The sequence below is a fragment of the Apteryx mantelli genome, chromosome 1 (genome assembly GCF_036417845.1).
Source record: "Apteryx mantelli isolate bAptMan1 chromosome 1, bAptMan1.hap1, whole genome shotgun sequence".
Taxonomy (NCBI): Eukaryota; Metazoa; Chordata; class Aves; order Apterygiformes; family Apterygidae; genus Apteryx; species Apteryx mantelli.
The window spans coordinates 80,322,854-80,343,714 of NC_089978.1; the positions used below are offsets into that span (position 1 = coordinate 80,322,854).

The 20,861-nt window shown below is 35.4% G+C and overlaps 1 protein-coding gene across 1 annotated transcript in view; it reads right to left on the bottom strand.

Moving 5' to 3' along the window:
- NLGN4X (neuroligin 4 X-linked) overlaps positions 1-20,861 on the bottom strand; it is a 129,737-nt gene that overhangs the window by 82,146 nt on the left and 26,730 nt on the right. The window contains exon 2 of the mRNA XM_067296210.1: positions 194-253. Within this exon, the coding sequence (XP_067152311.1) occupies positions 194-253 (60 nt within the window). The remainder of the gene's footprint in view (positions 1-193; positions 254-20,861) is intronic.

Consider the following 20,861-nt stretch of genomic DNA (forward strand, 5'->3'; position numbering starts at 1 on the left):
GAAAAACAATGAAAGTAGTTTCTAGACAAGAAGAAAATAAAGAAGCACACTCAAGTGTGCCCTTGCAAATAAGGGACTAAAAATCACGTTGAAATAACAGCAATAATAACAATAATAACAGTAATAGTAATAATAATAATAAAAAAGTTTATGTTCATGCATCAGGGTTGAGCTTTGAAAAAACAAAAAATACCTTCATCTTCACCACGATCATTACTGGTTATATCATCTGCGCTTTTCTTTGTGTTGGCTCCTGGGGTCATAGTGAGGAGGAGAATAAAGGGAAAAAAGAGAATTCAAAAACAGCAGGTTCTCAAAAATAAAAAAAAACACTAGCCCAAAAAAAAAGAAAAATGTAACAAAAATGCCAAAATCTGTTACATTTGAAATTGAAAAACAAAAAAGATGCAAACTGCACATAAACATAAAATGTCAAGAAGAACAAATTGAAAATACTTGAAAAAATGTATCATATTCTGTGACAATGCAGTTATTTCAGTTAAAAGTGATTGCTGCAAAAACAAAATTAATGTGCTATTAAAAAAGAATAATATAAACCAAAAAAGTATATTTAAAAATTCACCAGATTATGGTTTCTACATAAGAAATGCAATTGATATATTCCATTCTGTAACCTTGAAGAAATAATGCCTTCAGTCACTATTGTCAATGATTTCACATTTTATTCATCCCAATTAGGATATATTAACTACTAGCCACAACCTGAATTTCAAATGGAACCAATGCAAATAAAATTATCATTGAATCTTATACAACTTGAAGGGACCAAGACAAACCAGATAGCCCTGCTTTCAACCTTGCTTCCTGTGTGAGCAAAAAGACATTTCAAACAGCAAATTCAAAATGAAGGAGAAAATAGGGTTGAGTCAATCCCAAATATGAAATTGGTCCAAAAGTAGCTCTGGTTCATGTTATACCACATTTCATGCTCTTAAAAAAAAATCTAGAAATTAATTGAAAACAGTTACTTACCAAAATAATGAACTTGCGCTTATTTTTAAAAAAAAAAAAATAATAAAGAATTAATTCTACCTTGCATTCAGTGTGCTTTCTCAAAATACTTTTTAGGTGTACACACGCATACATACACACATACACATACACACACACACCATAGCCTGTGCTTACAGGAGCAGAGGGAACCAAAACATGATAGTTTTTCCCCACACTTCTCCTTTGGTAATAAATTGGTCTTTTGACTAAAAAAATGACAGTGAACTATCCTCACATCGGATGTTACATTTTATTGTGTTTACTCCTGTGGCAAGTAGCCCTCTGCAATGTAAAAAAATATTTATTAAATAGGGAAATATGAATTGGAAACTCAATTTCTAAGTTAATTTATAGCTGAAATTTGAACAAGAAATTTAGTCTCCTGTGGGTTTACAAGAAATTCAAGCTTCTTACTTTGGGAGGAAGGGAAAGCTTTATATTTGCATTTAGCTAAAATGCTTATTTTATTATTTTCTTCTATCCTTCTGTTTAAAATGTCACTATTCCCTCAAAATTCAAGGTTCCAAAAAAACCCCAACCAATAACTGTAAATAAGACAGAATGTGCTTAATTGTTGTTAAAGTACTAAAGACTTGTTAATACACATAGTTTTAGGATTATGTTCTGTGCACTAGCTTGCTTTATAGAGCCTTTTTGATACAGATGGAATGTGGATTTTGTACAGAAATTTTCTGGTACCACTACCAATATATCATACATGCTAGCTGAAAATTGGAAATAGCCAATTCACATTCCAGTGAAGAACATTTACTTTCTCATTAACTGAATGCTTTAACAGTGAGGCTGATTAGTCAGTCAAATGTGTGGATGAGATTCCATCTCCACCCAAAGCCTGTATCTTTGATTCAGTTGCACACGTAACTGTGTATGTAGTATATGAGTCAGTTCAGTTATATGTATTCAATACATAATTAACTAGGTGAAATTTCACTGACAGTGAAATATGGCTGTTCGCTAATCTATCAATTTTGTTAACAAATGTCAGATACAGGCTCTAAATTTCTGTCATCATCCAAATTTGCACTTTTTTTTAATTTTTACACATAGATTTTAGTCCAAATAAGGTAGAATCTTCTCTCAAGTGCCACCCAAATAATATTAATTTTGTAGTCAGATATAACAGTTACTCCACTTGTAAAATGCCATTATTTTCAAGCCCTGCAAAAAAAAAGAAGAATAACTATTCATAGATAATAAACCCACAAGGTTGCAAACATATAACACAAGAAATGTTGACGTCAGTTCCTCCAGTGAGATATCCTTCTAATTACTTGATAAAACAACATATGATCCTCACATGTCAAATACAAATCAACTACGATGCATGAAAAAAAAGTAGCCTTGTGTCATTTGTATGGATTAAAAATTGACAAAACCTACATGATCCCATAATCATAGTGCTAGTAGGCAAATAACATAGGTGCAATTATTTAGACTGTAATCCATTTTGAAGGACTTTGAGTGTGAGAAGGAAATATGCCCCATAATGTTTCAGTTCAGATACTATTCAAAACAGAAAGAAGAATCATCAGTACACATCAGTGAGCTACTGCATGGATTTTTCTCTTTAACGTAGTGCTTCCTAGAATGACCCTGGTTCAAGGTACATCAGAAAGAACAACTCAAGTGTAATGAGAATTTAGGAAGTGTCTCTACACCATGCTACTAGATGTGATCCAACAGAAACATCACATAACACATGCATGTGACATGAGGTATTAGAAATATTTGAAAATTTTTCTTTTTTCATTCTTCACAACTTGAAGAAGTTATCATGGAGTCACCTATTTTGAGAACAGCTTAATACTACAATAAAACGTATTACAGTGTGTTGTGTAGGAATGCTGTTTCTCTTACCTCTTGTGTAACATTCTTTCATTTGTTGTGAGCCTCCCTTGTTTTTGTTTTTGTTTTTTTCTAACTGAAATATACTTTTATGACTAAATTCTTGTCCAGGTTGTTGGGTTTGGTTTTTTTATTCTTTTTGAGATCTGATAAAACAGATTACATCAATGAATTCTCAAACTGGGTGTCTGTGTTGCTACCACCATGATTTTATGTTTTTTTTTTTTTTTAGTACCACTAAATAGAAAAGGTACTAACCATGTGGATAATAATATTAGTATGGAACAGCTTGAGGAGAAAAGAATTGTTACTGCTGGAATTATTTAAGTAGCACCAGACACATATACCTAAAACCATAGTTTAGAAAAAAATTATATCAACCTTTATATAAGCTACCAAATATAAGCTACCAGAACCAAAATTATTATTTCAGACATGAAAGATTTAGAATTTTCCAACTGAGTTGCTTGGGTTTTTTTGTTAAAAATATTGATTCATTAATCCTGAAACTTCTGTAAGAAGATGTTATCCCCTGTCTTAGGAAAAAGAAAAGACACACTATCCATCTAAGAATAGCTTAAGGTTGCACTTCAAGTCCTTAATCTAAGGAGACAGAATGGGAGCTTGAACCAGTCTTGCATGGCTCAGGGGAGCTCCCTACCTGCACAAACAGCTTGTTCCACAGACCAGTGCTTCCCTCTTCTTTAGGGTTTCTCTGGGGGGATTTGGGGATTGAGGCATTTTTCTTCTCCGTGAATAAAAGTTATAGGAGCAGTAACTTTAGCCTTGGATTCCCACAAGCCAAGTGAATATTATCACTGTGTTACAGGATCAACCCTTCTGCAAGCTAACAAATATTCAACCATTCAGCCAACATGAAATAGAGAGATTGTAAATCTTAACAGCCGTCCTGGCACTGGCAGTAGAGTGGAGAACAGGGCAGGCAGCAACTGTGATCTAGAGCATTATAAACAGAGTTCCAGGAATATCTCATATTCTATTGACCAACCTAGGGTTTGACTGGATATCAGAGTTTTCAGTTTGAAAGATTAGTGTTTCAAGTTGATGCAGATGAAGAGTACCAAAGAAAAATATTTCAAATTCTTAATAGGATGGGAAATCATTTTTCAGCTTTGAAAACTATTGAAAACCAGGAACTATTAATCACATATATTAAGTATGCTGTATATATTGTAGATCTATTGAGGATTACATTTCTATGAAAGTTCATGTTTTGGAAAGTTCTAAGAGTCTCTAATGTTAGCGATGACTAGAGAAAGATGTGACTTCAGAACCCATGTACCAAATGCTGGGTGACCTCCTGACATTTGCCCTACAATTCCATTGATTGCTGAGTGATGCTAAAAGGCATGGCATAATTACTCACTGAACTGTCAAACCTCTTTTATAAAGGAATTTTGCTTGTCAGAAAATGTTTGCTATCTTTTAGAATGTACTTCTATATTACAGGTACAGAACATAGGAAGGTAGCACATAAGCCATTCCTAAACTAGGGCCAGCCAGCCTAGCCATAGTAGTGCAAAGTTTCATTTGGGCTATTTCTTTCTTCCTAAGAAGCTCTATGTGCAATGTAGTTGTAAGCTTTAATTCAGCAAGCATCTCTCTTTAAAAAGATTCTCATTTTGAAATGCTGACCTACGTGCTGATTCACTTAAAAATTTACTTAATTTCACTTATTTGTAGGTTCATCTTGTACTCCCACATTCATTTTGTCTGGATTCCACGTAGAAATCTATCACAAATGAAGAAGTCACCCCACTGTCAGTCAGTCAAATATGCATCCACTCCCTCACATTTCCTTTGATTATGAATAAAAATCTCATTGAGAAACACATTTTCTGTGGCTGCAGGTCTTTGCAGGTGTATTCATAATTTGTGCTAAATCTTTCTCCTATCTGGTCAAATATATCATATATATGTAATGCAAGTAGGTCCTCTGCCTTCAGTTTACCAGTGCTTGCATTTTAGGTATCCATTCTGCACCCTTTAACAGCAGCAAATAATTTACAACTATTGCTTAAGCTGATGCCATTTCTTTGCATTTTATATGCAATTGCTCTATCTGTCATACTGCATACCTTTTGACATCATGAAAGTTTGGGAAAGCACTCAGTTTTCAGAAATCACACAGCACATTATTAGTTGTATGACCTCCCAGCTTCACACACAGCATGCTCAACCTTCTGGAAACTTCTAGCTCATACCAGATTAATAAAGGATTTAATAGTCATTCTCTCTATGTCTTATTTATACAGCTATTCCAGTAGCTCTCTAATGCTCTTGGTTTCCCATCCCATGAGAACTATTATAATTTTACAATCAGCTCAAGTCAACAGTTCATTACCATCTCAAGGGAATAGCAATAGGGAAGCAGAAGTTTCCTTTCCTTTCTGCATTTTTCCCATAGCTCCCTTGTGAGACTTGTGGGTTGGCTTTACCTTGATTCTTACTTAGTGCACAAGCTTTAAGTTATTACACTTCCCAAAAGCGGGGTCTGTCAGCTGGTGGGTTTGACTGTCATAACACTATCCCTGGCTCCAGGACTATGGCCAAGGCTCTTAAGTTGGCTTTATAGCTCTACCAAGAAATTCTCATTTGGCAGCTGAAGAAAGATCAAAAGAGGCATGTAGGCATTTCAGATAAAAGTGCAAGAAAAAGATTATCGAGAATTACAGCTTGTCAAAGTGTCTTAGAGTCTGGCTGTGGGTCACCTACACCAGGAGAGAGCTCAAAGAAAGGGAAGATATCTATTTATGCACCTGTATTTTTAAAAGATTGTTGATTTTAATCAAGAAGGAGACATATATGTATATTCTGTAGATTTAAACATCCAATAATTCTCAACTATTTACTGAAAACTGGCAATGTGTGTGTGCATTTGTATGTGGGAGTATTTGCACACAAATATATAAACATGAAAACACTATATAGTTAATAGTCTTTCAGAAAGAACACAGGGTTTATTCTTTGTCCTTCCCTTCCCATGGCATTAAAATAAAATTACAGTCTTTCAATTTTACGTGTCTAGATCTGAGGTATTTGTACTGTCCACATACGCAGAAACCAGGTATTTTCTGGTTATTTTCTGAGGTCAGAAGGCAGACATACATATTCTAGAACTCTCATTTTCTGGGATAACAAAATAAATTAATTTAACAATGATTTCTTATAACTGTTCTGGACAACTTTTTCTTTAGACAATTTATCTGGTTAATTAAATAATAATTGAAGGAGTGTAATTATTTTATATGCCCATGAACTTATAATTTGGTAACAAAAGTAAACTTGATAGGAAAATATAGGGATTTTATAGTTTGATGTCAATCATTTCTTTTCTTGATATACCTACCAGTGAACATCCGGGAAACATTGTAAGTGATTCATGTATACATGTAATTAGCCTCCCATTTTTAAATACAATATAACTTTAAAGTAGGAGGACCTGTACTTTAGTTTATGTAAATGTATGAAACAGTATGCTAAATGCAGCTTACTTATATTTTCTGAGAGGAGGTATATTTATCTAGCAGATTTGTATGTGTTCTGTATGAGATTGTACAAATGTAGGACTGAGGATACTTATTAATCCTCCATCATTTCCATGGCAAATTTTACCCAATTTATAGTTTGTCAGTTTACTGATTATTAGTCTTACAGTATAGATTCTGATTTCCCTGCAAGAATTACCTGTCAAGGGATAGAAAATCATGAATTTGTAACAGATTGTTTTGCTACAATTAGAGACAATCTGAAAATTTCAAAGATCACAGGACATGCATGGGTAGCAAGGCCTTCTGCACACAGACCTTATGTCTCCCCTTGCAGGAGTCCATATGTTTCAAGGATCATCTCAAAATGTACCACAAATGTCTTGGTTCAAGGATCCCTTATCCTCAGGGACAACTAAACTGGAGTAAGAGATGGTGGGTCAGAGTCGACTCATGTTATTACAGGAAAACCGAACTAATAAACAGTGACTTTAGCACCTCCCCCATGTACACCCGCATTAGGTTTACATTAGGTTTAAGGCACAAGGAGGATCAGAGGAGGGGCAAAAAATAGAAGATCCTACAACCTCACTGATTAACCAGAATGCATTCTTTTCCCCTTGGGCAGGGAAGCTTGCATTCAAGTATTATTTTATGAACACATGCATATTATCAAAAATTTATTTTGACTATCACTATAGAAAATATTTAGAAAAAATATTACATTCTATGAGAAGAATTTGCATCAAAGAGGTGACCATATTGCAGTAGTGTATTCACTTATTTTTTGTAATTATTTTGAAATTCTGAGTGGTTGTTCAAGTGTTTGTTCAAACTTTCACCCTCTAAATTTTAATCTTTTATGTAGTATACATAACTCCTAAAAACATCTGCTTTCAATGATTTCAAAGCAATCTTAGCCGTGAATTAGATGCCTTCCATCTCTCTCCTAAATAACAAGTAAACTTAGATTCCTGCTGTCCCATAGTCTTTAATGTGGAGGCCAATTAAAGCTTGTTAGGCCTAGAGTTTTACTTAAATTTACTGGAATTAGGTTTGTTTGGTTTTGTTTTAATTCTTATATTATAGTTGAATAGCAGAAGACAACAGATTACAGTCATCATCATTCTGATACCAATAACAACAAAAAAACATCCTTTGTGTTGCAATGGCTGGCACTGTACAGTAGCAACATTTAACTAAAGAACGAGCAACATAAATGAATTTGTATTTCTCCACAACACTTTCTTAATGGCCCCAGTGCAACAGTAAAAAAGTCACTAGCATTCCAGACCAGAGCAAATGTGTAGCTGCTGCTGTATAGCCAGGAAATGTGTCTTTTCAAGAAAAGAAAATTAAAGGACAATTTTGTGTCATATTCAAAATTGGATGGGCTGCCAGAAAATGCTGCAAAATCCCTAGAGTTCTGTGTTCCATGCATTAGTGAGAATTAAAACAAAAAGAAAATGATATTTCATAGGTTTCTTTCAAATAACAACCTTATCAATAAAAAATCTACATAGAAAATTTTATAGGAAAAGAAAGTTGCAAAGCAGTTGCATCAAAAATTATGAAATTCTAAAATAACCTCAGTTCTTTGCTCTGCATTACATAGCCTTCAATTACATGATGACAAATGGCTTTTTTTCAGAAAGATTGTTTGCATCTCTTAGTGCATTAATTGTTCCATGTACAGAGACTGAAAATGGGATAACACTTGCAATACTTTACAAATGGCAGTACTCTTTATATTTATGTTCCTCCCGGATAAGGACAGAAATAATGACTCCTCCATGCCCTAAATTATGTTGGTTTTTTTTCACAAGCTTTTTCCCTAGATGACAGTAAGTACATTAAATCAGATCAAAACTCAAGAGTTTCACATGCTTCAAAGGAGGTTATATCTTCCATCAAGTTAATACAGGGCAGTGGAATATATTAATTGGTACGTAGAGCTATTGCATTGTCCAATACAGTTCCACAGAAGGATGGAAGCACTTTTGTAAGGTGAGAATTCTGTGAAATTTAGTAATAATTATTAATAATTATTATTTCAATATCAACTATGATGGATATGGGAGTTATTCTTCTTAAAAGTTTATTCCACAGCAATATGTTGAAGTAGATTCATCTCAATGAAGAAAAGAAACCCCAAGAGAGAAAAAGGGGTGTTCTATGCTTATCAATATACAGATAACTCATGTTGCACTGTGAACATGATATGTATCAGATATGTAAAGACAGAGCCTATGTGACATTGATCAGATATTAGATTTATGTAGATTCCAGGGTAGCGAAAGTCTTCATACTATTTGTTCAGATGGAAAAAGAAAATGTGATCCTGATCATTGGTTAGGACCACAAAGAGCTTACAAAAAATAGCAACAACAGTTATCAGTTAGGAGCTATGCTGTTATACAAAGTTTTTTTCCTTTCACACTCTGATTATCCTATTCTGTATTCACATCAGCAGTGGGTTGCTACTGACTCTTATTCCAAGAAAGATTCAAAAGATAAAACCTCAACTTAAATATATTTAGACAAATGGGATTTCTCCCTCCTTCTCCCAGTTTTCAATGCTTTCTACATATTTCCATGGAGGAAAATGAGTCATTAATTTAAGGGAGATTGTTAGAAATACATCTGTGATGTAGGTAAAAGTTAGGCATTTAGACTGGACACTTATCATAGCTGCTAAAATAGGCACACCTGAAAGCTTTCCCCTATTCTGAAACTGTTTGTGTTTATTTAGATTGTATTTATTCATCCTGGAGAAGGTGATAAAACCAGTTTGATCTTTCATTCTGTATCAATCCATTTCACTACCTAGTTCTCTTGCATCAGTTTTTTTAATGAATAATTCATCATGGTACATAAGAAATACTTAAAAAATCAAAACAAAAATATTTGATTTATTTTAATGTGCAATCATTTTTGTTAGAATAAATGGCTTTGAATAAAAATTATCAAAGACAATCATTTTTAATGAGGTTTTAATAATTATTGCTTTTATTAATTATTTTTCATTTAGAAAATTAAAGGCTATTATGAATATAGAAATGACGTAGCTGTGTATGTTCAGCAGTCCTTTTTGTAAGGATTTTTGTTACACAAGTTACACCGCCTGAGAGGATCTAGAGCTTAAAGTCTTCTAAATGCAGTACGCTGCTTTGACATAACAGCCTATAATGGCAGAAAAGAAAGAAGCCATTGTGCCGCCTATCCTTTCAGTGACCTCCAACAGATAAGGGGAGTGTTTCTTGCACTTCCAGTGTAACTGAATCTGCTCTGTTTGATTTAGGGTTGGACTGAGCCTGCAGTTCTTACTGATTGAATAATGAAACACTCATTAAAAAGCAAAAATCTACTATATAGTTATATAAATTAATTCAAAGAGAAGCACTTTTTTTTTTCTCTCTCTCTACGAGCATCAGGAAGAATACTGTCTATATGCAAGCGTGGCACTGATCTCAAACAGCTTACACGTCTGTGCTAAATTGGTGCACTTGATGAGGTATGAATGTAAAAATGCTAAAATGTCTGCGTGCACAATGCTGCTATGTAGAAGCAGAGCATTTGCTTTCACCCGTCTCACCTCCCTCGCCAGTGAAGCCATTTTGAAATTCAGAAAAGATAACTGGATGCTTCTTTCTTGCATTACAAAATCCAAAATCTAACAATCAGTCAGATATATTCAAATATTGAAAACAACACTCCTTCTGTTTGTGTTACACATGCTGGCTCTAACCGGGCAAAGCTCCTAGGAACATACATAGTTTTAAGCGTATGAGCAGTCCTGTTGATTTCAGTACCGATATGCGCAAGCTTCAGCACTGTGATCAAGCTAGCTTCAGTCTTGTCTGAGGACAGATACGAGTAAGTTTTTGCCTACATTCAAGCGCCAAGAACATGAGAGTCCCTGTAGGATTCAGCCGACACTGATTTCTGTCCACTGCACACCTTCTCCGTGGCCGTGCTAGCAAAGAACTCTGCTGTAATGGAACAGAGGCAGAAACTGCACACCTGACCAGGTCTACCCACATACTTGTCCCACTTACTATAAAAATAACCAGAAGTGAACTATATAAATCCCGCTGCAAAGTTTGTCCAGCAGCACATATAACATACTGTATTGGCAAGTGAGCAGGTGTAAGATATGGGCAGAGTATGATTAGCTGTAGAGGGGCATAAAACAGTTACGACGATTATACTACAGTTACGTTTCCAGGAATGTATAGGACTTCTAAATTTGAAGGCACAAGTCAAATTTATTATTGATCAAATTTCCTAAGTCTATGAGTAACTCGACTTTGCAGAAAGGGTTTAATCATTTTGGCACAGCATTACTTATAAAGGCAGAGTAATTTCAAATAAGTTTAAAAGTGTATAAGTGAGCACCCTTTAAAGCGAATGTGCTTGCCTTGTAAAAGAATCTGAATTAACATCCAGTTTTAGTAACTTGCGGTAACTGTTAAATCCTGTGTGCACATAACTGAATAATCCAGGAACACATTTCGCATTTACAACAACTGGTGGTGAAGTTGTTTTTGCAGACTTTCCTGTTGGGTATTTGTAGACACCAAGCTGTGAGCTGAAAAATCAGCTCTTAAGAATACCTCTAATCATTTGGTGCTGCTATTTTAATTCTTCTTTTTGAGCACAGGCTCAATAGGCAGCTGTCTTTGGAGAGATGCAGAACTAATAGTGTTTGTTATTTCAGTGGATCCTGTGAGAATGGAATTTTATTCCATTGTAATGCATAATAGAATATTTTGCACCATATTCACTTGTAATTTTGATATTTACTGGATCTCTAACATCTTATTTCTTGGGGGGAGTTCTGGACACAATAGTTACCAGGTAAGTAGAAGACCTCTAACAGATAGAAGACATTCAAAGGAGATACATGTGACAGCATGCAAAACTTTATTCCTTTTTTTTCTTTTCCTTTTCCTTTTCAGCACATGATGCCAAGTTTTCCTTTTTGTCTCTACTAAATTTCCATGACATCTTCATCTACTCACAACAATTAAACAATTACACTCGCAAACAATTAAAATATTAGTAAAAAGAGTTGAAAGTTAAAAATTAAGACAAAGAGATGACATAGAACATATTCTAACTATTTCAGGGAAAATCAGATCTAATGAAGACCTTTGTAACTTGAAGTATGAGTATTTAATTATTCTAATACTTTCCAAAAATAGCGCACATGCAGAGAAGATTTTCACTAGGATTGATAGTGTATGCTTATGAAATAAGATGGAGATTGATAAGGAAGGTTTATTGAAATATTTTATTCATTATTCAATACTGAAAGCATATACGACTTTGCCAAACACATATTAAGAATCTGTCTTCCAAAGAGCTTATGCTCTGAGAAGATACAGGGGGAAATATTCACTGCCACGCTTCTAAATAAAATACACAAAAACCGTACTTTTAAAGAAGAAAATCTTGCATTCTACTTTTGAATTATTGTTACAGAAGCATAAGTAAAGACCAAAAGACATGAGGATCAGGCCACTTAGAAAATGTGCAACTCCATCCAAACATCAGGAGATAGACTCACAGGGTAACAAGGAGGTAGTTCATGAGCAGGCCACTTCACAAAGAGTCTCACTAAGATCCTGGCAATGAGAAGGAGCAGATCTAGACTTAAATAAACAAATCTGGAAACAGAAGGGACATTGGTTTTTGTTCATGTTATCGTTTGTTAGCTCTAAGTTTGTGACATGCAAAGTTTGGGAGTAGCCCTGTCACTCGAACATTAGAGTGCTAAGCAGCTGTAGGACTTTGTAGTATATGCATAGAGTTATTACAGGATTTTAATTTTCATGCATCTGGCTACATTAAAGAACAACTTTAAAAAAATCCATCAATCCATACTAGTTGCATTTTGAAAACACAGTATTTCTGGCAATACTCCTTTCTCCTCCACTTGGTGAGATTCAGAGGAAATTTTCACAGAAAAATATTAGGGAAGAAGGATGAAGAAGAAAAAAGCACTAACAGAAAGTGCAACATTCCACAATATTTTGATTCTAATATTACAAAGCACAAGTTCTGAGCATCTTAGGAAGTTGTTTTGAGATTTTGAATAACTAAAATTTTTAAAGCTGAAAAAGGATTGTTTTGATTCATATGTACTATATAATTTTATTATGCTAATATAAAAACAGGTGGTTAGAATCACAATGAAGAATGACATGTTGAATTTTACATTTAAAGGGAATCTTATACAAATCATGTAGAATTACGTGTGAAATAATGAGGCTTGTGTATGCAATTACTTCTAAGAAGTCATATTCCAATCTTCTATGGCTAAGTATAAATGAATGGCTCCTGCGAGAAGGAACAGGTCATGTTTTTCTTTCTTTGGTTTCTTTAAGGAATATTGTTATACATATATTCATGTTATCTATTGTTTGGCATGTGTGCTACCGTTCCTACAGGAGAAAACTAGAACTTAGTATTGCATTTGTATTCAGCTGCAAAAGAGATCTGAATGTTTTCTTGTCTCAATCAGTGCAATTTACAATTTAAAACACCTACCACCTATTTAAGGAAATTAAATGTAATTGGCAGTTTTGCTCAGGAAAAAAAGCCACGGAACTTAAGTAAGTTGAAGGTCACTGACAAAGTAAATTAGCGTGGGTGTCTGATGGTAGACCTGGCACAGCATCTGTCCAAATTATACCTGCCTGTATGTTGTCGGCAATCTGTCATTCATCTCAGGATTGCAATACACTTACAGAATCAAAACAGAAATACTGGCACCACAGCCAGCTTCTCTTCCACTGACAGCAACAACAACAAGATATCGCACTTAAAAATACTAAAAAATGATTGCTGTGGTCAAGTTTCTCCGGGCATTACTTTCAGTTTTCTTCAGGCATCTATGAAATTGCCTTTGCAAGCTTAAAACTCATTGATGAAGCCTAAATGATGTAGCAAGATGAACTTACTCTGTAACCTTGAGCTCTCCCCTGCACTCTGATGCACAACTCTGCTACTGAACAAAAAAAGCAGTATCTGCAAACTGCTTTTCACCTGAGACAAAATTTGAAGACAAAAAATACGCCAGGTGAAAGGTGATTGTTGCTGTTGTTGCTGCTCTTTTGGAAAACTGCCAAAAGGCAAATTTCATCAGTTTTGCTGTGTGCTTGTTTGCCTGTGTGTGTGTCTGTGTGACATTTGCCATATTCTATACATACTTTTAAAATTCCATATTTGGAGTTTTTAACAACACAGGAAAATGCTAAGAATGTCTATTGCTTTTTGTTTTATCTCTCAGGCACCACAATGGGTATTTTCACACTTCTTACCAGCAAAGCATGATAAAATTGGCCACAGACAGTGGAGGAAGGGAAAGGGAAAAAAATCAGTTCATGAATAAAAAAGCCACTGAACTCTCTAAGAAATAAGGGAAGCTGTGAGAGTTTGGATGAATGCAAAATTTTGTGTGAATGCTATATTTTGCACCAATTTCACCATAAATTCAGTAATAGACCCTCATGCAATCACAACAATATTTAGATCTAAATTATTAAGAACTTGCCATGGTATTTCTGAGGAGTGTTTTGGTTTGGCATGTATCTTCTAAAACCTCTGACACGTTAGTTTTGCCATATACTTAATAATTCATGCAATAAAAGGATAATGGCAGGATCTGCAGAATTTGAATCTTTAGTTCAGTGCAAACGTCCTTCTGGATGTTGGCATTTAAATAAACCTTTGCCATCACCCACATTTTAACTCTGATGATATAATTTTCCTAGGGATCAAAGTGCACTACCCTTTTCTGTCCCATATTGACTTTACCACATCTCATTTTAGTCTCTTATTTCCAAGTCTCTGCATGGCTTCCCTCTTCCCTTTGTTATGAATTCCTGTTGTAAAAAGCAGCAGTTCCTGTAACAAACCTTAATTTGTGATTCAGGCTCTTGCCTTTGAAAACAGGTTCCAAATCCATTAATATCAGCAGTATGGTACAAAACAGGCCATCAAAATAATTGATAATGTTCCCTCTCTCCACAGTAGCTCACAGATTTTCTCACCAAGAAAGTGATATAATCTGACAAGCTGTTTTCTTCCAACTCTTTCCTCATTCCTTTTCATCTCATAGCATCCTCTATTGCCATACTTTTCTTCACGCTGGTCAGCTTTCTGAAATAATATTTTTACTTCAGCCTTATGAGTCTTTGATCCTTCTCTTCCCTCCTACTTCATTTCATGATGTTCCATTTCTTTTTTTTCATTTAAGTTTACCCTCGCCTCATGCTCAACTGCCTTTAATACGTACTATCCTGCACCATCAAAATTAATTCAATTCCATGCTGTCTTCAGTTATTGACCATCATTAGCAGTCCAGGAATACTTGAATATTATTTTGGTTTCTCTGATTTCATATTTGGTATTTACTCTTCATTTACTCTTTATTTCTTCTCTGGGTATCTAGTTTTACAAGAAGTAATAGGATAATGAGTATTTCTCTTAGAGCACCCAGGAATCAAAGACACATATGAGACAGTTACAATAAGCCACAGCTTAATAAACTGATGTATCAGAAGAGGAAAATTAGCCCCTATATCCTTAGATACATTAAGGATAAACCAATATTTTATTCTTAAAAAGGCTTGAGGATAAAATTATTGATCTGCAGGCAAAATACTTCAGTGTCTAATTAAAATAAGCTAATATAATGGAGGATTAGTAGGAACAGGTATTGTACATATTAATCCCCCTCCCCCCCAAAAAAAAGTTATGATACCCAAGGAAAATAGCAATTAAAAGCATCATAAAGCATTTAGATACATTGATAGAAAATAAACCACAGCTGTCTTTAAAGAAAAAGCATGCCGCTTTGATCTACTAGAAATCTTTAGGCATTTCCATAGAATACTTGATAAAAGAAACTTGTTGATAAAATTTATTTGGGTTTTCAAAAAGCCTTTGATAAACCCTTTTTTGTGGGAAGATGTTGAGAACATAATTCGTCACAGAGAAAGAGGTGAAATAATGTCATGGATCCAAAACAAACTAGACAGAGTGCGTTAAGTTGTAACCACAGGTCAATTTTCAACGTAGCAAAAGATTAGCGGTGTAGTGAAATGATGCTCTATATTAAGCTGATGTTGTTTAATATTCTGTTAATGAGCTGAAAAAAAGGATGAATTATGATATAGTAAAATTTTTCAGTATTACAAGTTACATGAGTCAAGGCCAAAGAGAATGTGATTATCTTCAAAGAAAGTTTATAAAACTGGATAAGTGAGGGATGACTCTTAAGGTGTTATTTTTTGAACTGAAGTCAAACATACATCTACATACCTAAAAAAATACGACCAATTCACCCTAGACACTCCCTACAGTCAATGGAGAGAAAGAATGTCTGCCCCAGGTTGAGATGAATTGCAACCTAGGTGTGCTTTTTTTCTCTTTATTGAATAAAATGTGGGCTTAGGAATGGTTAGCACAGAGATGGAGATACCTGTACTGTGGGATGTTTAAAAAAGAATAGTCATGCCCAGTGGAAATAATAACTTGAGCTAGATACACAATTGCTAGGTTCCAAATTATCCATAACATCCAAGGAAAAAGGCTTGGGCACCACTCTAGTCATATCAATGAGAACCTTACAAAACAAACAAACAAACAAACAAACAAACAAAACCCCTAATACAATGTTTAGAATGTCAAAGCATAAAACAAGATAATTCTGAAAATACTGTAATTTTGTATTTTAATGTATAATAACTAGTTATGGCAGGTGTATACTAGGAACGTTGCATTCACTTCCAGTTTCCTTTTCACACAAAACTTAGAGCAGAAATAAAAAAGATCAAAAATAGATATTTTTAAAAGGCAATGCATTCATAACTCATAGAAGGAAATATCAGACACTCGTCAACATTTTGTAATAACTTTTAAACATATTATACAATATAATTGCCATCAACAACTCAATAGAAGAGAAAATAGACAGTTATCACTGTTTATTGTGCTGAAATAAACAGGACTGCTTTATGCTCAAAATCGAGCTTCTACTGCAGAAATCATGAGCTGTATGTTCCACTGTCTAAATCAGCCACCAGCTACCTGGGAGGAAAATTCCAGTGAAGTTTACTTGTGACAGAATTCTCTTTTTTTTAAACTGTTATGATTTCTTGTACTGAAGCATGAGAAAGCAGCCAGTCTGAGAGAGAGGAACAGGATAAAAATCACCAGGCTTATCCTGAACAACCATTTCGACTTCAGTTTTTAACAACATCAGAGTAAATTCACCGGTACAGCAATGTACAAGGATGAAACTCTCCGGATGAGACAACCGTGAAAGCAGATGCGTGCAAATGCCAGAGTAATATTAGGATCGAAGTCAGAACCTGCTATTGTCCGCTGTCCTCACCATTAAACCTTCTCTGGCATGGCTTTACCAAAGTAAGAGATTCAGTGAAAGAAAGGGAAGGGAGGAGTTGTGAAGCTGATGCCAGCTCCACGTGTTTATTGTGGGAGGATCCCTTCTGCCTTCTCTCAGCCAATCTCTCAGAGATAGTAGCAATAAAAATGCAGCTCTTCCGTTTCACTTCCACCCCACAATAAAACAGACAATGAAACCACTGGGTGTGTGATGAAAGTCCTTCATTTCAGGTTTTTGGAACATAATCTCTTAAAGGAAGAAATCATTCTTACTTTGCTAGTGTGTGTATGTGTGTTTAATGATATAAAGTCATAATGAAAAGTTCTCTGCTGTGTGTGGGTGTTTGTCGTAAACTTACTGCTTAGCTTGTACACCATATATTTCTAATCCTAATGACAAAACTAAAACAGGGTTTATTTTTTATTCTACCTGTAAACCTGAGTGTATTAATTGATTCATGATGTGATATTCTCTTCCAACCTTAGCATCCTAGAAGAAATGTTGTCAGGGATAAATGTGGACCTCTGTTCATCTTTAAGAACGTGTGCTTCACAGTTGTCTTAAAATACACTTCCTCAAAAAATAAAAGCCAAGGGAGTACACAAAAGAGGTACAACCTATTTTCTAAAGATCATTTAAACTTGCAGTGTAAGTATGTGCCTACTAATGAGCATATGTTCAGAAAGGACACAGTAATAAAAGACATATATAGTGATCTGTCCTGAAAGCAGCAATGGCAATAGCAAGCACAAAGCTTCACCCTGACCTCCACACAGCAGCACAGGAGATAGGCGCACCTGATCAAGAGCTGCAATGGTCTTAGGAAAAAATACATCAAGTTGTAATGATAAATTAGGAAAGCTGTGACTGTCTGGCACTCCTTCCCATATACAACTGCCTAATATAATATAATATTATATATATATAAATAATTATAAAAATTATACTTCATTAATAATTAATCATTATAACAATTAATTATTATAATACATATAATAAATGTATAAGCATATAAAAATTATAACATCTGTCCTTTAAGGATTGAGGCTGCATTTATCAGAAGGGAGAGTATTTTATTAATAGAAATGATAATAATCAGACATGAGTATTCATGGACTGTCAACTGGGTTGGGTTATTAGTAATTGGAAAGAGAGTAACAGCCCATACGAGGAAAGGGGCAGAGGGACACAGGGAAATGCTGCTGTTTCTTTAAATCTCCAATGTATCACGACGCTTACATCATGCTGCGTTGGGTTACATCATGTTACGACCAGTGATGTAACCCGTCGCAATGCAATGCACACATCGCATTTAGTCAGTTACTTAAAGAAATAGCACTTTTTCAGCTTGTCCACAGGATCACCATGGCCAAAACAGGCTGTGGTTGTGTTAATTAAAATCATTGTACTTCTACAGCATTTCTGGGTATTCATGAAGTTCCTTGTTTTAAGGAAAGTAGGAAGGCCAAAAGAACTAAAATATGTTCTAAACATATATAACAAATGTGTATAGCATGCAGGTAGGCTTGGTCTGGCCACAAAATGAAAATACATCCAACCACCTGAATACATTATATAGTAAACTTAGAAGCAAGTAAAGCAGGGAAGAAAATCTCAGATGCTTCACTCTTATTATAAACATATTACCTCTTTAAATATAAAATACATATTTTTGTTTGACCAGAGTTGCATTTTTTATGGACTGTGTTGAATAGAATTCTAGGATAAGGTAAAGTTTCCCAATACGTCACAGCAGTTATGCTCTTGTACTACCAAAGCAGGCTCTGGCTGTAGCTGCAGCAGTCATTCCCAGGCAGTGGCAGGCTGCTGAAGGCATCAGAGCAGCCCCGCACCCAGCCCCATGCCCAGTGCCTCCACTGCATGTGCCCAAGTCCATAAGAGCCAAACTGTGGTTGATGGTGGTGTGGCTGCCCAGAGATTATTCGGAAAGATGGGGTAGCAGCAATGAACGTGATTAGAGCCAAATACTCCATAGCAACAGTAATCTTTTGCCTAGTGTGGAATAACAAACTAGCCATACTCTATGACAGGAAAGAGCTACAGCTGTGCATTCAAATATCCGTCACATTTCCAAATAGAAAACATCTGGTAAAATTGCCCACAACTATATCCAGATTATGCTGCTCAAGCATTAGGGTCTGGCACCAGCACTAGAGTAAGAAAAAGAAAAGAAGTGGTCAAGGTGAGATGAAGATTAGGCTTGCTTCTTTGTAGATAAGACTGCAGTTAGTTTATTATTTCCCACTTCAGTTTTCCATACTATCCTTTGGGAAAGGATTCTTTTCTTTCAATCTTTAAGCATATCAGAGATGAATAGTGTATTCACAAATGTATTAACTCTTTTATTAATCCCGTACTCCTTAATAATCAGGTTTAGATGGTGACCAGGGAAAGCACCTTTAGCATAGGATGCACAGATCCTGGAAAGGAAACTGACATATGTTTCAGTCTCTCTCCTGGTTTTTCTGCTGCTGGATTTGAGCATAAAGCATATCTAATCTACCAAGCACACTGTATTCTCCCTGTTGTTTTGTCCATGTTCAGTCAATATTTCAACCATTCTGTCTACCTTGATTAAAGGCATACACAGTGGCTCTATATAGCCTTGCTCATTTTCTACTCTGCTCCACTTTGCACACCTTGCTCTACTCATAGCTTGCACACACACACACACACACACACACACACACATAGAGAGCATCACTTTCCTTTGAAGAACTGACTCTAACTGGAATGATTTTCAAGGTTGGTCTGAGACTTAGATGTGAATTTGCATCCTCTTCCATTGGCAGCTGTAGTCATAAAGAGTTTACCCTTTCTAGACTAAATCCCACCCCTTCTACACTCTCTCTTACCTGCTTATTACTATGCTCTTGCTAGAAGCTAATTCAGCTGCTTGTGTGATTTCTCCAAAGCTCATCTCAGGCAAAAATGTGTCAGGTTAGCAAAGAACCACTCTTTAAACTGCTTAAGCTAAGGCATTCTGACTGAAATGGGTCAGGAGACAGCCATATGAGTAGCTTCGCTAGCAGAGGCAGCAACTGCAATCTGGGAGGGTGACAAGCAGTAACTTTGTCAGCTGGTACAGCTGCAGTACGAAAAGGATGTGTATCTACTTCCCTGAAATATTTAAGCAGGTGAGAAGTCTTTAGCAAGGATTAAGAATTTGCTGGAGAAGGATGAACACTAATTCAATCTCTAAGAGCAGAGCTGGAAAGTAAAGTGGTATTATGTCATGAGGAAGCAGGAGCTATAATTTATAAAAGAGTAGATGCCAGAAAATGACAGTAAAAGCGTCATGATACTGTTGATTCTCAAAAATCAGTGATTCTGATTTGCAAAAGAAATATTTCATCTCATTTCTGCTCATATTCTCCCTTGTCCTCTTTCTGCAGTGACAGGACATGCCATACAGTACCCCTATTCTTCAGAGTATCTGAAGAAATACTAATAAAATGCCTGAACGCAAATCACAGCACAGTCAGAGTGACTACTTATGACTGAAATAGAAAGACAAACATATGGAATGGGGTCTTGATTCTGGCACTTCTGCAAAAGTCTATATATGTATTAGGCATGCAGTCCCTATGAAATCAGGGCAATTTAGAAAGTCAGGCATTACTCAAAGTAAAGTAATGCATAGGTTACATCTTAAAAGACCAGTTCTAAAGAAAAAAAAAAAATCTAATGTAAATGCAATGGTGCAGGCAGAGAATATGACATTATATTAATGTGGATTGGTTTAAATGGAGAACAATTTTTAGATACTGTATTTGAACAGCAAACAGATTTTACCTCTGCTATATTAAAATAACTAAATCCCTGGAGCAAACAGGGAACAAAAAGGGGATTGAGCTTGAAGGGTGTCTCTAAGGCACTATACCTTCCAGGGCCCCTTCTGGGACAGTGCTAATTATGCATCAGGCTTCACTCAAGGCTTTGCCGGAAGGCATGGTCGAGCCATAAGTGATTATTTATAACATCAACTCCTGCAAAGACTGATTCTTTTCTACAGCAACATTGTTAAACTC